The following is a 22,389-nucleotide window of genomic DNA, read 5'->3' as shown; positions in this document are numbered from 1 at the left end:
GAGCATTACTGGTTAATATAATTTCAGGTGACAATACTAGCATCACGCATTACCCAGTCTTACTACAGCAGACGATGCAATACACTGAGAAAGATCACATTGTGGTGAAATACGCTAATTGGGGGATTCTTCGCATGATCCCACTTGAGAAGAAATTGCATGGCCTGATTCTTAAGCAAAACAAAGCCCTTAGGACATTGTGCAGTTGTTTTTTGCAGATGGGAAAAAAAGATGCTTGGTTTAGCTGTACCATTTTGAAAAAACAGCTTGTACTTCACACTAGTACAGCTGTTTTTTCATTTTATTTTAATATTCCCAACCAGGTTTAGATTTTATCGGGGAAAAAACAACTGACAATGTTTCCTAAGACCCGTTTTTATAATGAACACTAGAGAATGTAAATTGATTGGTGGCATATTCAGTGGGTGTGCCATTCAATAAAAGGGCTGTAAGCAAATCCCTATGGATACTGCATTCAGCGATCAGGTTCCCCTGTGCCACTGCCCGAGGGGATGGTGCACAGCGAACTAGTTTACTAACATTGGACTGCACAGCTGAATATCAAGAATTTAGGTTATTTTTAAAAAACGTTATTGAACTGGAACGATGCACGATGCAACACCAAAAACAGCGAGCGGTTGGACCTAACTATTCATGAACTTCACAAATAAAACCGAAGATTTGTGACATCAGAACTAATGGATACCTGCAGTTGTAGAGCGATACACTACCTCACTCTCGTGGTTTATTGGATGGTGAGTGCTGTTTTGAAGTTTGGCGTTACTAGGATTTTAACAAATCTTTTAATGTGTTTATTTTAAGTCCTTATGACAGACCTGTTTACTTTTAGAACACTTACAGTACCAGAAAACTCGTGATGTGTAATCTGTGTTCTGGTCGAATACTGTACATACCGGTAAGCTTAATCGCTTACTCGTTACTGCATGTTTTCATAGATTGATTGTAGTCCTTCAAACTGACAACTAGCTGCTTGCTGTTGTCAGGGCAGTTCAGCAGTGTCAAATTAGCTACTAGAAAATATAAGCTCATCAAAGCTTGACCTATATTGATGAAGGTGGTGGAAATTATATGTGTTCAGCCAAGTGATTTATAACGTTTACATATCATATTAATTGCAAGTCCAAAACATGTATTCTGTCAAGTTTTAATAATTTATTTTATAAATGGCTTCCCCTTATTCTATGGGCATTTAGCCACGCTTCACCTCTCTGCAACCTGTGCAAATAATACCCATTAGGGAACCTCATCGAGCTCCAACCTGCATGTCAAGTTGCCTACTTTACACAGACAAGTGGTGGCTTTCCTTGTTGGATGTGGGTTGTGACTTTAATTGAGATTTTCTAGAATCTTACTACACATTTTTTTCAAACTCCGAGGCTATAGCAGTCATTCATAGGTTGTAATAAAAATTAAAACATCTTTGTCACAAATGAAAAACATACAAATGTGGGGAGCTAGATTCTATTTTACCATGTATAACTTTAAATGTCCTTGAAATATGTTTCATGTGAATAGGTTACAGTGCATTTAATTTAAAACCAGTTTTGATAGTATTAGTGCTACAAACAATAATTTGAGTTTCACAGAAGCAAATTACTAATTTAAACATCTGTGTTTTTTTTTTCCTTGTGGTGAAGTTTTGATGTTATTATTATTATTATTATTATTATTATTATTATTATTATTATTATTATTATTATTATTTATTTCTTAGCAGACACCCTTGTCCAGGGCGACTTACAGTCGTAAACAAAAATACATTTCACGAATCAATTAATACAATTAAGAGCAAGATATATATTATGTATGCATGTCTGGAAATGTAATGTAAAATAAAAAGTTTGTGTATTCTTGAAGTTAAACTAGCTGGCTAATTAAGCTCAAAGATATAGATATCTTTCTATAGCCAGGAATTTCTTTAGAAGGACAAGCCAGCAGCATTTCAAGCTGAAGGACAAGTCCTCATTATAGCAAGAGAACAATGGTGAGGACCCAAGGGAAACAAACAACACTGCACATTCAAGTTTAACAGCGATGCAGTGAAAGACTAAGCAGAAACTGGAACTGAAAAGAAGTGGACTTAAAAGACAAATATAGTGTGTCCTTATCTTGTTCTAACCATCGCCAAAGTATATATTTTAACACAAGTTTACCTCTGATGAAAATTTCAGTTGCTTCTACAGTTTGTTTCTTCAATAGCATTTAGCATTTGAAACAGTGCAGATACAGATGTTGTTGATTTTTATAAGAACCAACCAGGTTCACCAACAAACACAAAGAGTGTACACCTTCTCAAGGGAGTACTGCTTTATAGGCAGCGCCCTTACTTAATACCATTAGTCTGAGGCTACCATCAACATTTCTGAATTTCTGAGCAATATTCAGATGAAATCACTAATCCCTATTTGCTATATGTGATCCTATGCATTATATTATTGATCATTTTCATTTGCCAGTCAAATCATTTACAGTGCAAGCTTTTTATACCGTTAGTTTATACATATGCTCAGAGATATAGTATTGTAAACTCTTTTTGTTGTTTTACTTTACAGGATGTTAGTGCTGCTGTTGCACAGACTGGTTTGCCATATCAAAGCATTACTGTCAATCACATTAAAAATGATTTCTGGAGTGCATCTCATTCTACAGTGCTAAAAAGAGAAAGTTCAAAGACTATAAGTGATTTTCACCCTTCAGAAAGAGCAATAATACACCCAAGAACCAGACGTTTCAGACAGCCGGCATTTGTAAAACCTGTTTACTCTTTTCAGGTTAATGAGGACACACTGCCAGGTAGGAGACTTAGTCTTTATTTCACTTACAACGTTTCTTGTTTTGCATGTTTTATATTTATTGTTTGTTTATCAATGTCTTTATTTATTTTATATGTTGACATACCAGGAAAACCATTTTCAAAAGAAAGACCAAAGTTGTAATCAGACATGATATCATTCCCTTACACAAACATTTTTCTCTTAGTCAGTAATTGCATTTAATTTGAGCATTATTATAAGTCCACACCTGCATTTAGGCAGTGGAGTGGCATTCTAAATATCAGATTACACAGTTCAGGAGATCTTTATATGTTTTTTGAAACAGGGGCACGCTTATTGTTTTGACAGTGTTGCAATTATTATTATTATTTGTTTATTTAGCAGACGCCTTTAACCAAGACGACTTAGAGAGACTAGGGTGTGTGAACTATGCATCAGCTGCAGAGTCACGTACAACAATGTCTTCCCTGAAAGAGCACAAGGAGGTTAAGTGACTTGCTCAGGGTAACACAATGAGTCAATGAGTGAGCCGGGATTTGAACCCAGGACCTCCTGGTTACAAGCCATTTTCTTTAACCACTGGACCACACAGCCTCCTATAATAATGATAAAAGATACTTGCAGTGTTATGTTTGGTGAATATGGCCCATAAAAACGTGGTGTATAAACGCAGAAGAAAAATGCCATTGATGTAGTTGTAATTCACTGCATAGTTTTCCTGAAATGTATCTCAAGCTAGATTTTCCATTAGACAGCGATGGTTATATGTGCAGTAAGACCTTAGATCAGCATACTCCCCAGTCCTGGAAAACCTCTTAATGTGATCATGATTGCTTAAAGCAGATAAATTGGTGCATTATTGTATAGGTTGAACAGCAGAGGGAATGCATTTTTTGATTACAATAATATTTGATTAATCAGTGATTCTATTAGGCAGGTTTAATTGTAGTTCACAATGTGTGTTTTTATGCCTGCCAGATTAAACATTAGGCTCTTAAACATACATTTACAGTCTTACTTTCAATGTGCATGAGAAATGACTTATAGCTGGGTGCATCAACTGTGTTGAGTAAACCCATTAAATCTTGTTTCAAGCTCTGTCAATTAATGAACTAAAGCATCATCTCATTTAATTTAATTTCAATTGAGGTCTAACTTAATCTTCTCTTTTCCTTCATAACTTATTTTCTTGGGCTGTGGTATTTGATGCGCCTGTACTGTTTTTATTATGAAATAACCCACTTTAAAAGCTAGAAATAAAAAAAACTTGTGATACCACGCTTCCAGTAAGTAAAATGAAGTTTTAAATCTAAATAGGATCCATAGTAGGACGTGTGGAAACCACTTCTGCAGGTCATCAAGATGGCATCACTTACTCCATCAAGGACGATGATGGGGATGAACTTTTTACCATAAACCCCAACACTGGAGAGTTCACACTATCTCGGCACTTGGATTATGAATCTGAACAGTATTACATTCTGTCTGTGAGTGCTGGCCACCAAGATGAAGAGCTTGGAATAGTTAGGGTATACTTCAACGTGTTGGATGTCAATGATAATCCTCCAATATTTAGCCTTGACGCCTACACTGTCTCAGTACTGGAAAATCGCCCAGTTGGATTCTGCATCCTTACACTTAATATTACAGATGCTGATGAAGGTAAGCATGCATGATGATTACCTGCTGTAACCACAATTCTGCAGACTTTGTTTTCCATTTTTTTTATGGTCAGGGCTAGATTCTCAAAGCCGATAACTCCAAAACATCATTAGCACGGTATTTCCAGATAGGAAAAACACAGCCAACACAGAAACAAACAACTCACACATGTAATTTAGGGGGCTTTGCATCCAAAAAGTTGTTTCTTATCTTTTTAGAATTGTAAATGTTTTTTTTTTTCCTTTCAGACGGAGTAAATAGCTTTGAGAATCTAGCCCTCTGAATTGTTTCTTATTAGTTTTTTCATGTTTTTCTCTTCATCAAAAACAATGAGGTGAGCTTTGCAGTGGTGGAAACAGAACTACCATTGGTCTTAATATCGCTGTACAGCTGGTATTGCCTGTAAAATGTGACAAAAACACAATTTGGAAAAAGGTGGATTCTGTTGTTCATTTGGTGTACCAGATCTTGCAATGTGATGTTTAACCTTCTACAGGTGAAAGTTATAAAAGGAACAAAAGGGGTTTTACAAAGAGGATGATTGTATCCTTACAGCTTAGAAGTACAGAGTAAACAAATACATTGGTTTTCTGCTGTTTGACTAAACTATGAATGACTATAGAGAACAGACAACAAAGAATTAGGTTGATAAATGTAACATTGTTCTGTGACACTGCATCTTTAAGATCCAAAAAAGGTGCAGTTTAATGCTTTAGCATTTATTTAACCTATGTTGTAGTTATTTTGATGAGTAATATCATCAAAGTAGCAATATATGTGGAAAACCTTTTTCTTAAGTATTTCCTTCACATAAGTTTTAAGTGGTTATTGAGGTTCATAATGCAGTCATTTGGCTGTGGGATAAAAACTGCAAAACGAGCAAGAGGTTTAGTCAAAATGATTGACAACCTTATATTCTTCAGTCCTGTGTGTTTACCAACTTTTTTCACATACCCATGCAGCTGCCTAGCAGAGTGTGTCCTTATGAAAACAAGCAGGGCCTTATGAAAAACAACCAATACTGCCAAGGCTGTTGGGAATAAATGGCTCTGATAGCCTACAATCACTGGAGGTTAATCAGTGTGAAAACTGTCAGGTTAAAAAAGATTCAAGGTCCAGTTGCCTGACCTTTTTAACAAAGCCCAGGGCAAGCAGGCTGCATTCAGTCAGCTTATTAAGTCTTACATCACACATTCCTCCAGGCCCATCAAAGCACTTCCACTCACAGCCAAACATCAACAAGGGAGGAATCAACTGAATTGTTTGGTAATTAGGTTTGAAGGTGCCTCATCCTCGCATGTCTGCGGTCATTGCTATGGCGATTTCTTCTGTGCTATTTTTATTGACAAGCAAACTGTGATTTAATTATAAATGGAGGTTGATGTTTTACTAAAACGTCATATTTTAAAGATGCCGTGCCCCACAATCTGCTTCAGTTTTATACTAAAATAAGATGCCTGGTTGACCAGTTACTACATTCATCCATAGTTTGCTCCTCTTCAGCAGAAAACGGAGTCTAGGACACTATCAGAATTGTTTTTTCGACACACAACTCCACAGGCTTAACACGCATTTAGTAATTATTCTAATATGGTCATTCTTTGTATTATATGGTAGTAATTCTTCCTCATCTTCTTAGTAACTTGGTGTCTGTTAAAGGAGTTATAACCAAGGTTATATTTGTTTTCCTCTTTCTGTTGAATATCTTTTGGTTCTTTGCTTGTTTTTTTATCATTCAATTTGGAATATGCAGATTGTTCAAAGACAATGCTGTAGATGATGTGCTGCTATCCTTGCACTTCATGTGCTGTAACCCAAATTCTAAAGGTCTAGCTGCAACCTGACCTACAAGGTCAGTATACAGTTAGTGGACAAAAAAATGGGAACACCTGGGTAAATGAGGGACACCAAGTATATTGAAAGCAAGGGCTTCCACACAGGTGTGGCTCATGCGTTAATTAAGCAAATAACATCCCAGCATGCTTAGGGTCATGTATAAAAATGCTGGACAGGCCTGGTTGTCTATAATTATGGCTAGCATGGCTGCAAGAGGAGACCTTAGTGACTTTGAAAGAGGAGTGATTGTTGGGGCGCGTTTGGCAGGAGCTTTAGTAACCAAGACAGCTCAACTTGCTGATGTTTCACGAGCAACAGTGTCTAAGGTGATGTCGGCATGGAACTCTGAGGGAAAGACATCATCAGCAAAGGGCAACAGTAGGCGGAATTGCATACTCCAGGATCGTGATATCCATGCATTAATTCGAAGTGCAAGGCAAAACAGACGATCAACTGCAGATCAATTCACTGCAAATTTCAACCTGGGGCACGAGCAGCCAGTTTCATCAGAAACGGTCTGCTGAGAACTCCACAGAGCGGGATACCATAGTGGCCCAACGCCCTATTAAGTGACTTTACATTGGTGTTTTCATTTTGTTGTCCACTACCTGTATATGTAGCATAGTTGGTTTTGACATTGTTAACATCATTTTAAAAACCTCTCTTTTTTAGGTCACAATGCTGATATCCATTTGACAGTGATTTCAGGGGACCAAGATGAAAAGTTTGCTGTAAGCTTGAATGGTTCGGTCTGCATACAAAAACCATTAGACAGAGAACGTGAGTCTATATATAGTTTGACTATTCAGGCTAGTGACCAGGCTCTGCCCGAATCTACACAGCTGACCAGCACTTCACATGTTACTGTGTACATAGAAGATGTGAATGATAATGCTCCATATTTTACATCTAGCAATATTGTCCATGTTCCAGAAGACACTGCAATCAATACTGCAGTCATGGTGGTCCGTGCAATAGACATGGATACTGGGGCCAATAGCTGGATTGAGTACACCATGGATTCTTTGGCGGGAAATACATTTCGAATCGATAAAACAAGTGGCAAGCTCTTTCTGGTTGAAAAGCTAGACAGGGAAATTAGTAAAATGTTCACTGTCCAGTTAATAGCCACAGACAAAGGATTCCCCCCAATGTCTACTGCCATGAACCTTACGGTGTTAATTGTAGATATTAATGATAATGACCCAGTCTTTACTCAAAGTGTTTATGGCGTTACGGTGGATGAAGATGTTCCCAGGGGATCTGATCTGCTAAAGGTCCAGGCTTTCGATTTGGACAAAGGAGTAAACGGACAAGTTCGATATTTCATTTCTCAGAGGGAGTTTCTCATTGACTCTGTCAGCGGAGTAATTTCTGTGGTTGAGAAGCTGGATCGTGAAAGCACTCCTCTACATACGTTTACTGTAACTGCAGTGGACCAGGGAAGCAACCCTAGGTTAGCAACAGCCACTGTTAACGTTATCCTCAGTGACGTCAATGACTGCACACCTACCTTCTCCCCCACATCTGTGACGCTTCATCTGCTTGAAAACATAGACCAGCTACCTCACATTATTTATCAGGTAAGGGCGTAAGGCATAGCAAATAAAAATGACAACCGTCTTGGTGTTTAACAGCAGCACAAAGATGATCGATATAAGATCCACTGCTGCTAGATATTTTAAATAAACACATTTCTGTCTACAAAAAGAGACATATGAGAAAAATGGTGAGTTTAATTAAATAAGCAGCAAGATACAAGAATCTTTAACAAGACACAGTTGCCTTTGTTTAGTTTTATAAATATGTTTTAGCAGGTACTGAGACACCGCAGCTTATATTTTCTTTGGGTTCTGCATGGATGAGTAAGGGATAAGGTACCAAAACAAATTCAAACCTTTCTTTAGTGGGCTGACTCATTGAGTTATCAGAAGTATTAAATACTAGTTTAATCCATGATTGTCAAAGATAATCTTCTAATGTTACTACCACGTGTCTTGTTAAATAGGTATCAGCCGTGGACGAGGACCTGGATTCAAACAGCCAGTTGACCTATTCTATTAGCAGAGGACATGAATATAGCCAGTTTTCCCTCTCCCCAGATGGCACACTCCGTGTTTTGCAGAGCCTGGACAGAGAAGTCAAAGAACGGTATACTTTGGAGGTGCTTGTCATAGACTCAGGTACATTAAATCATCAATGTTCGTGTTCTGTGTTCTGAAACCTGTTAGTTAATAATCTGGCCTGTACGTTTTTCCATTTGTGCATTCGAATATGGTTCATTTTCGAATAAAACAAAATAGCATCTCAAGCTTTATCTTCATGTGACTGTTTAATTGTGGATTTCATAAGCCACTCAGCCAGAACCTGCCACTTTAAGTCTATTGATTTACTCCACTGAAGCATAAAACATATTTTTTTCATTTAGCACATGTTTAATGAGCAGCTTATTGGTACAAAAAGCTGCAAACTGCAAGCTGTAATACAGTCAAACAATTCACAAAATAAAAAGTCCTGAGCTTGCACCAGAGATTCACTGAGTGTGGTCACTGCTACAGAATGAGTAAGCACGTGGATAGGGGGTCTCTATGCACATTTTTGAAAGGGGAAGGTAGAGATGGTGAATAACGTGAAGTAGAACTTTTATAAAAGTTTATGAAATAAAGAATAAAGCATAATGAAAGCATGATAAAGCATAGGTAAGCATGGTAAAGCTTGACAAAGCATGGTAAATGCACAACCAATTATATTATTATTATTATTATTATTATTATTATTATTATTATTATTATTATTATTATTATTTTCATCTTCTTTTGCAGGTCTCCCAGCATTAACAGGCACTGGCACCATATTTATTATAATTGATGATCTTAATGACAATAGTCCAGTGTTTCCCAAAAATATATACTCTGTTGCAGTATCTGAAGATAGCCCTGTAGGTACTACATCTGCCACCATAAGTGCCTCAGATCCTGACAAAGGCATTAATGGACAAATAAGGTAGGAAACTTAAAAACATAGCTGCTAAAGCTATAGTTGTTAAAGCATTTTGAAAGCATTACGAGTTGAATTGCTGATTTACTACTTGGTTTTGTAGCTTAGGTTGCAAGTCACAAAGCTTTAACTTGTGAGTTATTTAAATAATTATGCAATAATAACTGTGCAATTTTATATTTTGAGCGGTTGTGAATTCCCCTTGATCTTGGTCCACTTGACATGAGAATTAAGCCAATCAATATTTGTTTTAGGTACTCTTTGGACGATGGGAGTTCACATTTTTCTATTGATCCGTCAACTGGGGAGATCTTTACGACTACTGCGTTAGACAGGGAGATCCAGGGACACTACACCTTGACTATTAAAGCAACAGACATGAATACAACACACACACTTTCCAGTTCAGCCACAGTTTGGGTGATAATAGAGGATGTAAACGATGAGCCCCCTCAGTTTCTAAATGACCCGTATGTTGCTAATGTTCCTGCGACCGTGCACTCAGGTAAGTAAATATGTTAACAAATCAATATCAGTATGGGGGTTTGTTTTTTATATTATTTGTACCATACTTTTTTCATGAAAGGTCTCAGTTTGCTTCTCTGTGGATCCAAAGCTGTACATGAACCTTTACTGACACCCTGCATGTTGGGAATTTGAGAGTTCAACCCTCTGATTGGGTGCAGCTCAGGAAGGCATCCAATCACAGTACAAGCAGTTTCCAGGTGCCACACCTACCACATTATTATTATTATTATTATTATTATTATTATTATTATTATTTATTTCTTAGCAGATGCCCTTATCCAGGGCGACTTACAATTGTTACAAGATATCACATTATTTTTACATACAAGTACCCATTTATACAGTTGGATTTTTACTGGAGCAATCTAGGTAAAGTACCTTGCTCAAGGGTACAGCAGCAGTGTCCCCCACCGGGGATTGAACCCATGACCCTCCGGTCAAGAGTCCAGTGCCCTACCCACTACTCCACACTGCTGCCATGCGCCCACCTAGACGCTTAGTGCTTACATCATTGTAATAACAGTGGGCAGGATATAAAGATGGCAGTGACAGCAATCGGAACCGCTCAGTGATCAATTTTACCTTTTTGTTATCTGGTATGTAATTTAACAGCTTTTGAATGTGCTGTATGATATATGAAAGTACTCCTCTAGAAGGAAAATGGCTGTGTGTAAACATTTGCCTACTGGACCAAAAAGGTCTCTTTAGCCTTATTCATATTTTATCTTTGAGCATTTAAAGGAGGATTCTGTGTAAAAATTGTAATGCTTTTATCAAATTTTTCATTTTCTTTTCCAAACAGGTTCAATCATCTGTGCTTTGAGGGCAGTAGATGCTGATACTGGATTAAATGCAAAACTCAATTATTCTCTATTTGGACCCAATGCTAACAAGTTTATGATTGACCCTATAAGGGGAGTGGTTTTTGCACAACATATTCTAAGTGGACCATTAGACATTACAGTCAACGTGCGTGTCGTGGACAATGGAAACATTTCTAGAATGGACAGCACAACCATGACAGTTCGGTTTCAGAGCAGCACTGATTTTCCGCAGGTTTCCACAGATGCTGCTGTACACTTGCTTTCTGAGGACCAACCTAGTAATACTCTGGTTACCATGGTGACAGCAACGACTGTTAGACAAGGCCTAGTGGGTCCGATGTCATACTATCTTGCTGCAGGAAATTTTGAAGAGGTGTTTCAGATACACCAGCATACAGGAGCACTGACTATAAAAAACCCTGTTGATTATGAGACCAACAAGCAATTTCAGCTTTGGGTTGAAGCAAGAGACTCTGGGTCACCCCCCTTTTCCTCCTACACTAAAATTAACATCAATACCACTGATGTGAATGACAACTCTCCAGCCTTCAGCCAAAGTGTGTATAGATGTGAAGTGTTTGAGAATTCACCAGGTAGCAAAGTTTGTACTGTATTAGCAGTCGACTTAGATGAAGGCATAAATGGAGCACTGGAATACAGCATCATACATGGAAACAACAAAAATGCCTTCACTATGAATGCTGTCACTGGCTTTATAAAAACAAGTCAAGCTTTAGATCGAGAAAAAATGCCAGTTTATGAGCTAACTGTTCAAGCAAAAGATAAAGGGGATGTCCCTAAAATGGGCACTGCACTGGTGATAGTTTCCATTCTTGATAGAAATGACAATGCTCCCCGGTTTTTGCAGATCTTTTTCACCCAGATTCCTGAAAACTCTCCCATTGGTTTTACTGTCCTTCAGATAACTTCAACAGATGAGGATGTTGGTGCAAATGCTATCAGCACTTATACAATTATTGACAAGACTGGTAGCCTCCCTTTTGCAGTTGACAAAAACAGTGGGTATATCACTGTCACAAGGCCTTTGGACAGAGAGACGACTGACCGCTACATTATCAAAGTTAACGCCAATGATTCTGCTTGGAGTGTCAACACTGATGTCACTGTTTATGTCACAGATGTAAATGACAACGCACCAGTTTTTTCCCAGTTATCTTACACTGTATCTGTTCCTGAACCCAGTGCAGAAAATGTATTTATTATGCAGGTGTCTGCCATTGATCTTGATCTTGGACTAAATGGGCACATTTTCTTCTTCATTCAACCTCCCAATGACTTTTTTAGAGTAAATGCAACAACCGGGGAGGTGAAGACAAAGCAACCAAGTTCAGGAGCCAAAAGCTACAGCTTTACCATTGTTGCCTCTGACTGTGGTGAGAACCCAAATCACAGTAAGAGTGATGTCACAGTGAACATTGTCCCTTTGAATGAACACCCACCAATTTTCCTCCCATTTAGACCTCTCACATCCATTCCCTTTAATGTTGAATTTGGAACCAAGGTGCTCAAGCTAACGGCTGTAGACCAGGACTTCTACTCTAATGATACAGCAGAATATTCAATCACTGGAGGAAATGCTTCATCATACTTTCAAATAGAACAAGACAGCGGGTGGCTTTTTGTAAGCAGCCCGTTATATTTAAGTCTGAATAAATTCTTCACTGTCTTGGTTACTGCGAAAGACAATGGTATTCCACCTCTTTCGACCCAAGCTACAATCAGTTTTCTTATAACTGATGAAAATCGTTATGCTCCATATTTTTCAGCATCGCAAGTGACATTCTCAGTTCCAGAAAACCAACCCCTTGGGACTGTTATTGGAAAAGTCAAGGCACATGACATTGACCATGGTCTCAATGGACTTGTACATTACTCTATAGTAATGGGGAACAAGGATGCATTTTTTGCTATTGGGAACAGCACAGGTTTCATAACCTTGGTTAAAAATCTGGATTTTGAAACAAGAGCTGTTCACAGTCTTCAGATTAACGCTCAAGATGGTGGGTGGATAGCCAAAACAGGTGCTGTTAATGTAATTGTAAAAGTTCAGGACATTAATGACAACCCACCCGTCTTTGCTACAGAAGACCACATTGCCTCAGTGCCTGAGAACTGTCCTATTGGCACTACAGTCTTGCAGCTAAATGCAACTGATATTGATTCTGGATTAAATGCACAGATCAGTTATACACTTCACAAAGGGCATGTTGATAAATTTGCAGTGGATTCCCAGTCAGGGCTTCTAACGACCCAAGATGTTTTCGATTTTGAGTTGCAACAAGTGTATGAAGTGACAGTTAAAGCTTTCAACACAGACAGCCAAAGTCAGTTCAGTTTATCCACAGTACACATCCGAATCACAGGTGTCAATGAATACATTCCCAAGTTTAATAAGGCTCAATACAACTTCACTGTTTCTGAAAGGCCCCCACTTGGCACAAGTGTAGGGCGAGTTTTAGCCACTGATTATGATTTGGGTTCAGATGGAGAAGTTTTCTACCTACTCATTGGCCAAAGTAAAAAGGCAGGGTTTAACATTAACAGACATACTGGAGAGATTGTTGTTTCAGATCATTTAGGAAGTCATTCCAAGAATCAAATCCTTTTAAGAACACTTGCCAAGAATAAGGGCAGGATTAATGGATCAAATGTTGATGAGACACTTGTTAGTGTTAATGTGCTGGATGCTAATGACCCTCCCGAATTCTATTCTAACATCTACCAGACTGAAGTAGGCGAAGACACAACAGTTGGAACAGTGATTATTAAAGTTATGGCTGAAGACTTGGATACTAGTTCAGAGTGGAATCAGTTTGTCTATGGAATAGAAAGTGGAAACAGAGACAATTCATTTTCTATTGATCCTTCAAATGGCATTATATATGTGGAAGCTCCTCTTGACAGGGAACAATGGCCGTTGTACAACCTGACAATTGTTGCAATTGATAGTGCACCCATACCAGCCACTGGAAGTACACAGGTGCTTGTTGTGGTGAATGACATCAATGATAATGGCCCTATGCTAAACTCCGAAGAAGGTCATGTGAAAGAGAACCAGCCATCTGGCACACGAGTTATGGTTTTAAATGCTACGGATCCTGATCTCCCACCTAACCAGGGGCCATTCACTTACAGGCTTGGAAAATCTGCATTAGGAAACTTTTTTACGCTTTCCTCTGATGGGATTTTGTTCACTAACAGGCCTATAGATCTAGAGAAAACAAGAGAATTCTATTTGCCCGTCATAATCCAAGATGCAGGTGTGCCAGCAATGTCCTCCACGGGCACAGTCCATATCACTGTTTTGGATGAAAATGACAACCCATCAGTACCAAGGAACATTTATATTGAGGTCAAATATTATGGCAGCTCTTTCGCAGGAGGCATGATTGGTAATATTAGACCTGAAGACCCTGATGTATCTGATGATTTTAACTGCAGCATAAAAACTGGATCTATACACATGTTTAGTATCGCAGCTAACAGCTGTAATCTAATATCTTCTCAGTATCACGGAGAAGCTACATTTAATCTCACAGTGGAAGCAAGTGATAATGTTCACCAGTCTGTTAACAACAGTGTCTATATAAGTTACAAAGGATTTTCAAATGCCACCATTGATAACTGTGTCCTTTTTTATGTTTCCACACCTTCTTTCGAAGCATTCCTGTCTGTAAACTACTTGAAGTTGATTAAGGCCTTGGATAGTGTCTTTAACTTACAAGCTTCTAAAATCCATGTATTTGGGATGCAGCCTTTAGAAAATAAAACTCTGCTCCTGGCTGCTGTTAAAAGCTATAACGGACAGTATTTAAGCAGAACTAGAGTCAGTGGCATTGTCACTGCTCATAAGTACTTCCTGGAAGTTCAAAGCAACACTGAGATCTTACTCATCACCAGCGACCCTTGTTTCATGAACCCTTGTGAAAACAAAGCAATTTGCCATAAAAACCTTCACGTAGGCCCAGATGTAACTGTTTTGGAAAGTCCTTCTGTTATTTTCGTGACTCAGAAACAACTGGGTACATTTACTTGTTCTTGTCCAACTGGGTATATGGGTCAGCTGTGTGAGTCTGATATGGACGAGTGCCTTGCAGAGCCATGTGACAACAGGGGTGTCTGTGTGAACCATGCGGGAGGATTTTCATGTAACTGCACAGCAGGTTATTCAGGGCCTCTTTGTGCTTCCGATATCAATGAATGTGATGATGACATCTGTCAAAACGGGGGGACCTGCTTAAATCTACATGGGGGCTTTCAGTGTACCTGCAATCCAGGTTTTATAGGTAATGATCTCAATTATCTCAATAGTACTGTAATGGCCAGCTACTGTGCTCCAGCCTTGTTCTGCTTAGCTTCGAGAATGTATGCTAAGAAACGGCCATGCCATGTTTTTTTTAAAGGAAAAGAATATAGTTAGAAATGTTGTGTGGTGCAGTAGTATATCCACCCACAGGTGTTATGACATTAGGTGGCTGTTGACTTGTCTCTGATTTGAGAACTTGCAGCCTAAAGATACATTTTATACTATCAGCTAAAACATTTATGATCCATAATATAGTGTATGTTGACCTGATTTATTAAACAGTCATGAAATGTTCATTGTGGTTATATGGTTATAAATACTATGGAGTAATTGTTTTTTAAAAGGCTAAAAGTTTTAAATGTTATTTTGTAACAAACACATTTTTCTTTTCTTATTCTATATTATCACTTTTTTTAGGCACATTCTGTGAACAGAGTGCTGACCACTGTGCATCATCCCCTTGTCTCCAGGGAACCTGTGCTAATTTTCCTACTGGATATAATTGTCACTGCCCTTTTGGTAAGGATTCTACAGTGAAAGCGTTCTTTACGATCAGCAATCGAATAATCTATTAATCACAGCTGTTTGCTAGTGATATCAAATTGTATTGAAAGACAATTACAAGTAATTACTTTTAGTGACGTAATCTGACATTTTCTTTTGAGCTGTACTGCCCATTTTTGTTTCCTTCAGCCAAATGCCATGTCTAAAAGAAAAAGATAAAAAAATACATCAGTAGCCAATATATTAGTGCCAATTACCAGTTGTACTACAACCTAGAATACTGTATTTAACAGATCCGCTTTTGGTATATGTTAAGCTTTCAAGTTTCACATTAACAAAGGTACTTACTGAGTAAAAAAATATGTTACAGATGTTAATTTTCTGATGCCATCTGAAAAAATTACATTGAATACAATAGAAGAATCAGCTTACTTGCGACGAACATGATACGATGTACATGAACATGATAGTACTGCTGTGAAAGGAAAAACGCCGATGAATAAATGTTGCAAGTTGCAGTCTGTTGTTCTCCAATCTAGAGGTCTTTTGCCAAGGTCTCTAGAAGTACTCTCCGACATTTTTCAAGTATTTTTTTCATGCACCACTTTTTGATACCGCACACGAGTAGACATGATTAATCGATCAGTTATTTTTTAATCGATCAAAGCCCACAGGAGTGATTAATCGATACATCAAATATAGATTCTATGTATAATAATAAGAATCATGTACTGTAGCACACTAATCGTCACAATTCCTTCCCTTAACGTCACCATATTTTCATTTTAGGTTTAGATGGTATTAATTGCGAAGACAACAGCTATGGTTTTGAAGAATTGTCGTACATGGAATTGCCACCTTTAGATCCTAGAAACAATGTTCTTTCTCTGGAGTTTGCAACTGTGCAGCAAAACTCTCTACTCCTTTACAACTACGAAAGCAGGGAAGACTCGGAAAGTGAGTTTCTTGCCCTTGAAATAGTGGATGGAAAGGCCCAGTTATCATATAACCTGGGGAATGGCACAGTGAGGATAAATACAGAACAGGACATCGCAGATGGCTACTTTCACACAGTAACTGCAAGCAGAACTGGGCAAGTGAGTCCCAATTCATTCCCCTGTTCAGACACCTATTCAACATCGAGGGCCCATTTTCTGAAAGTATTAAAACCATTATAATGGTATAACACTAGAAAGACACAACTTGCAGTAGTTGCAGCTAGCAACAGGTAAATTATTGTTTTGAGCAATTTCTTCTAGATTTATACTGTTTGTTTTATTCCTTTCAGAGATTTTGGGTTCATTTGTAACCTGCAAAGGGTTCCCAGTTTAGAAACGTATAAGATCATTTCACAGCAATTGATAAATTGCTTAAGTATTTGTTCCTTTAGCTGAAAATTGACACAGGTATTCAGATTTTACAAAACATTTATTTTAAAACAGTTGTGATTTTACAGCCTAAAGTGGGCATATTTTTTTTACTTCATTTAAGTCTATGTAATCCTATACTCTCACCTCCTTGAACATCCATTTTTTGCACAAACAGTTTGCATTATTTAATGTTAAAGGTAACACGATGTGGGGTCAGTTGGGGTACCATTGTCTGTAAAACAGAAAGTGCCTTACAGGATGTGGCAGGATAAATAGGCTTCAACTGAGATTTAAAATCTGAATGAGCATACTAAATGATAGCAACATGCATTAAAATGAAGACTCTGACAATGCTTTAATACTTATTAAATATCAGAATTGTAAATGTTGTTGTTTATACGTATCTGTTTGCTGTGTGTATAACTTGCCCACAGTGAATGTTTAACTGAAATGAATTGCTTCTGTAATGGGTAGGCTGGTTATCTGAAGGTGGATAGCTGCACAGATGACAAGCCGGATGGATTTTGTTTCTCAAGCAATGAAGGAGTTGGTAACGAAAGGTACTGTAAAAAAAACAATATATGGCAATATACAGGTAGTGGACAAAAAAATGGAAACACCAATGTAAAGTCACTTAACAGGGCGTTGGGCCACTATGGTATCCCGCTCTGTGGAGTTCTCGGCAGACTGTTTTTGATGAAACTGGCTGCTCGCGCCCCAGGTTGACATTTGCAGTCATTTGATCTGCAGTTGCTCGCCTGTTTTGCTTTGCACTTCGAATTAATGCACGGATATCATGATCCTGGTATATGTGCTTCCGCCCACTGTTGCCCTTTGCTGATGATGTCTTTCCCTCGGAGTTCCATGCCGACATCACCTTAGACACCGTTGCTCGTGAAACATCAGCAAGTTGAGCTGTCTTGGTCACTGAAGCTCCTGCCAAACGCGCCCTCTTTCAAAGTCACTGGCCTCTTGCAGCCATGCTAGCCATAATTATAGGCAACCAGGCCTGTCCAGCATTTTTATACATGACCCTAAGCATGCTGGGATATTATTTGCTTAATTAACGCATGAGCCACACCTGTGTGGAAGCTCTTGTTTTCAATATACTTGGTGTCCCTCATTTACCCAGGTGTTTCCATTTTTTTGTCCACTACCTGTATGTAATAATATGAAGTTTCCAATAAGTAGGGATTATTTTATGGTAAAATTTCACAAAAATAGGTATTTCAAAATATTTCATGATTAAGCATAATATTTATTAAAGCAGAAAAAAAATAGCATTCAAAATTGATCATTTTCTCAGAGCTATTATACAGGTGTTCCTAAATATTTAAATGCTAAATTGTAGACTATTTCATCATGTCCACCTTTTAAAGACATTGTATTTTCACCATCAGTGAATTATCAAACAAAATTAAAAAGATATGTGAATGAAATGGTCCCTTCTTGTACTGGACAGAGCGATCTTTGGCAGAAATATTTCCGGTTTTCATGCAGTTGATGTCTTTTTTGTGGAAGACATTTGAAAGAAATCATGCAGCTCCATGCAGTACATTCAATAATTTACCTGAAGCATGTTAAACTGGTTGTCAGGTTCCGAAATGCAGTGTAACAGGTAGAGCGTCAATAAGGCAGACATTTGCTGTATTTATTTTTAAGTGCATTTCAGCATGGGCAACACAGCTGACCGAACAGACTTTGATCGAGGGATGGTAGCTGGGGCTTGTTTGGCACGCAGTTCTTTATTCAAGACAGCACATTACTGATGTCTCAATAATCATGACTCTAGGGCCCTTATAGAGGTAAGATTTTCCACATCAACTGGACGATTGATCATTTAAAGATACAGTAGTTTCAGCTGTGATTATTTTTTTTTTCATTTGACATTTCCCTTACTTTTTATGATGTTTGCAATCATTCGGAGTGGCTCTGGGTTATGGTGCTTCTATATTGTGTTACTGTCATTTCATGTTAGATTTCGAAATGTCACATTTTTCAATTGTTGTCAGTTTTTCATTAAGTATATGGAAAGCTACAAAGTGTTATGTAATTCGATATGTAAATGTGAACTCCGTGTGGTCTGCCTGCCTCACTGTCTCACTGTCACAGCTCACCAATCGCAGCATGGTGTCGTAACTAGACCCATTAATCCCATGACTCGCTGCAGTAGGCTCAGGAAGCTGGGGATTCTCCTACCACAGATGTTCAATTTCTACTGGTCACTCATGCTTGCATTCCTGTTTGGCTTTGTTCCATGAAGAAGAGCATACTTGTCAGTTTCAATTCAGCTTTAACCCCTGCTGTAGGTCATTATCAAGGTGCTTTTTGAATATCGCTGAGCAGCTTCTCTGGTTCACCGTATACGACATTGAAAACACTTTTTTCTTGCCTTCCTGCACTAGAGTGCAAAATATTTTTGTTAGGATTCTGACTGACACCCATAATTCCTGTCCTTGTCTGGTTACCTTGGTTACCAATCAGGTTCTGCTTTAGCAGAAAGACACTCCTCTTGATCAAAGAACATCTTCACATGATTGGTCCAAGCTATCGTTCTGATTTTGTCACCCACTTAATACCCAAGTGCAACTGGGGTCTTCTTAAGTCAACAATTAGATTTGTGCATTCATCAATGGAATTACCTGGCCATCACTTACTGTCTGTCGAGGCGTATCGGGGATCACTTTTTAGTTATAAATTAAAGACTCCTTAGTATTAAATAGCATTTTGCATGTCTTATGTAAAGCACCTAAGCATGATAATGCTGTATATAAGTTTAGGCTGTGGTGGGGGTCCCCGAGTGGTTCACCTGGTAAAAGCAGGGTCGCGTCATGTGCAGGGTGAGTCATACAGTCAGGGGTGCGTAGGTTCGACCTGGCTGTGTGAAGTCGCTGGTCTTCGCTGGGGTTTCCAGAGGGAGCAGCGCATTGATTCTGGCGCTCCCGTGGGTTAGGATGGTTAAACAGTCAGGATCTGTTACAGCAGACTTTAATGGCCAGGCACCTGGTGAGCTCAGACAGACACCTGCAGGGCTGGCCTTTGTGCTCCAGGGGCCGGTAGCTTGCTGACATCTGCTCTCGAGTGTAAAAGGGAAAATTGGCATGATCAGAGGATGCTCACTGAACCATCAGTTCTCCTGGGCTGTGTGGGGAATTGCTGCGGTGAAGGAACATTCTAAAATGGGAATAGAGTCAGGGGTAAAACAATTGGGCATTCTAAATGTGTGTATGTATGTATATATATATATATATATATATATATATATATATATATATATATATATATATATATATGCTAACTTCATTATAACGAACCCCCCTGGGACCTGGAGAAATGTTCGTTATATCAGGTTGTTCACTAAAATAGGGTTTTTTTTGGCAATTTGCTGTATCCGAATAATGAAGAAACACCCAAATTGAATTGAACATCTTTATACAGTATACAGTAGTTCTTTCAAGACAACTTCACATTGATCAACATTTAAACTGTATATTTAAAAGAAAACAGTAAAGAAATTAAAAAAATAAAAAGTACACTTACATGCTGAAAACAGTAATTATGAAATTATTTCTCTTGAAAAACATATCCAGCTTAGATTGCTTCGTATTTTTTGCGCTTTTCTCAATGCACGCCTGTTGCCATGGTTGCAGTTTGTGTGAAGATTGCATACGTCACACATGATTCGCACTACAATAGGTTATCTATGAATCAGCCTTATCTTAGAATTAGTCTACCAAGGTCTTTGTTTTCACTGAGAGAAAAACACATTCACACTGGAGAAAGTTCAGTGTCAGTCACTACCAAGATCTTTTTATCCAGGTAGATTTTGTAAAAGAGCTAATTTCCATTGAAAAAAACAGTTGTTGCTGCTTGGATCGTTAAAAAAGGAGGTTCGTTATGAGAGCACACATGGTAGCCTTGCAATATGTATTTAATTAATTAGTCGATATAAAAAGAGACAGATGTTAATGTCTATACAACAGTGCTGATGTTTCGACGCTACCAGCGTCGTCCTCAGTGCATTCGCAGAGATAAAACTTTAAGCTGTGGTAGCACAATTTTTTTTTTCATGTTAAATAATGCTGCTGTGTGTATTTTCAATTACAGGAATGTTACTCAGTGTTATTAGTGTTATTAAAAAAAAATCTTGATTGTATTAAGTTATTGACTTTTTGTTTCCCACAGGACATTGGATGTGGGATCCAATAACATGGTGTTTGGTGGAATGAAGTCTATTGATCCCATTCTGTGCCGGCCAGGCCAAGTGAGAACTGATGACTTTATTGGATGTGTGAAAAATATCCGACTAAATGGTGTTCCTTTAGAGCCTTCTCAAGCACTGATATCCCACAATATTCTTGACAGGTACTGTATGACACATGTAATACTGTATCAGATATTAGCAATACAATTATTCCATTATGTAATAATTGGGTCATTGCCTAAGTGGTGGAGCAGCTGTTTGATGCCAATTAACAGCGTGAATTTAACACTCAATACTTTTTACGCATGATAGCATCACAAACTTATTTTTTGCTGGTGTTTGTAGAAAGGAATTAACTCAATTTAACCCAAGTCCAGTGTTGGACGGAGGATAAACTTTATCATTGTAGAAGCATAGCAGTGGAATAAGTCTAATAAAGCATGGTAAAGCATACTGTAGGTAAGCATTGTAAAGAATAGGGAGGTATGGTTAAGCACATTAATAAACATGAAACACCAGCATAAACTAAGGTAGATGCAAAGAATAAGCATAGGAAAATCATGGTAAAGCTGTAAAAATACAGTAAAAAATACTGTGTTAAACTTGTATAAGAGAAAACACCAAAATGTTAATGGAGTTGTATCTAATCAGGGTTTCTTGAGTTCTGAGTTTCTCAATTGATTATATTATAATAATATAATAAAAAATATATTTTTGTTTTCATATATTTATACTGGGGAAGCCCATTTATCCTGCCACAACTCTGTAAGTTCATTAGTTCAGGACAAACCACACACCACAGAAATTTGAGTTTAAGGAAATATTTTATTGATGATTATGTGATGTATGGATGAAACAATTTGGCATCAAACCTGCTTGGCTTGAGGATTCGCCAGCTGACCATCTGTGGAGACAGGCAGTAATACATTATTCCTTGAGAAGCTGCTGGGGAGGAGATGGGGGAGGTGGAGAGATGTGAATGAAATAAACGCAAGAGGGGTGAGTTACACGGGTATTTATAGGTTACATTTAGATGACAAAATGTGTAGGGGCCATCCCTACTCCCGAACTTTACTTTATAAACTTCATTATGTGATTTTCTCTCCCCATACATTTCTTGTATACCCCATAATTAATAACATCATTTTCTGTGGACAAGATTTGGTTTGATCTGTCTTCTGCTTTAACTCTCTTGCACATACGTGCATGTGCCTATGTGCATAAACACACACTTGAATATAGGCACATGCACTTAGTGTATATTTGTTATAAGGCATTCTAGACTGCTGAGGATCTTCATTTCGGTGTGCATGTGTAGCATGTTGTATTCCACAGAGAAACC

The 22,389-nt window shown here is 38.1% G+C and overlaps 1 protein-coding gene across 1 annotated transcript in view; it reads left to right on the top strand.

Moving 5' to 3' along the window:
* Positions 1–492: 492 nt before the first annotated feature.
* Positions 493–22,389, top strand: part of LOC131737973 (protocadherin Fat 4-like) — a 30,872-nt gene continuing 8,975 nt past the window's right edge. The window contains exons 1-12 of the mRNA XM_059030443.1: positions 493–755; positions 2,574–2,814; positions 4,113–4,457; positions 6,966–7,876; positions 8,302–8,476; positions 9,116–9,296; positions 9,545–9,795; positions 10,621–14,949; positions 15,387–15,488; positions 16,263–16,570; positions 17,318–17,403; positions 21,029–21,208. Coding sequence (XP_058886426.1) covers positions 699–755; positions 2,574–2,814; positions 4,113–4,457; positions 6,966–7,876; positions 8,302–8,476; positions 9,116–9,296; positions 9,545–9,795; positions 10,621–14,949; positions 15,387–15,488; positions 16,263–16,570; positions 17,318–17,403; positions 21,029–21,208 — 7,166 coding nt within the window. The 5' untranslated portion in view covers positions 493–698. The remainder of the gene's footprint in view (positions 756–2,573; positions 2,815–4,112; positions 4,458–6,965; positions 7,877–8,301; positions 8,477–9,115; positions 9,297–9,544; positions 9,796–10,620; positions 14,950–15,386; positions 15,489–16,262; positions 16,571–17,317; positions 17,404–21,028; positions 21,209–22,389) is intronic.

Source organism: Acipenser ruthenus, chromosome 9 (assembly GCF_902713425.1).
Source record: "Acipenser ruthenus chromosome 9, fAciRut3.2 maternal haplotype, whole genome shotgun sequence".
Classification (NCBI taxonomy): Eukaryota; Metazoa; Chordata; class Actinopteri; order Acipenseriformes; family Acipenseridae; genus Acipenser; species Acipenser ruthenus.
This window is presented reverse-complemented; position numbering and strand designations above follow the sequence as displayed.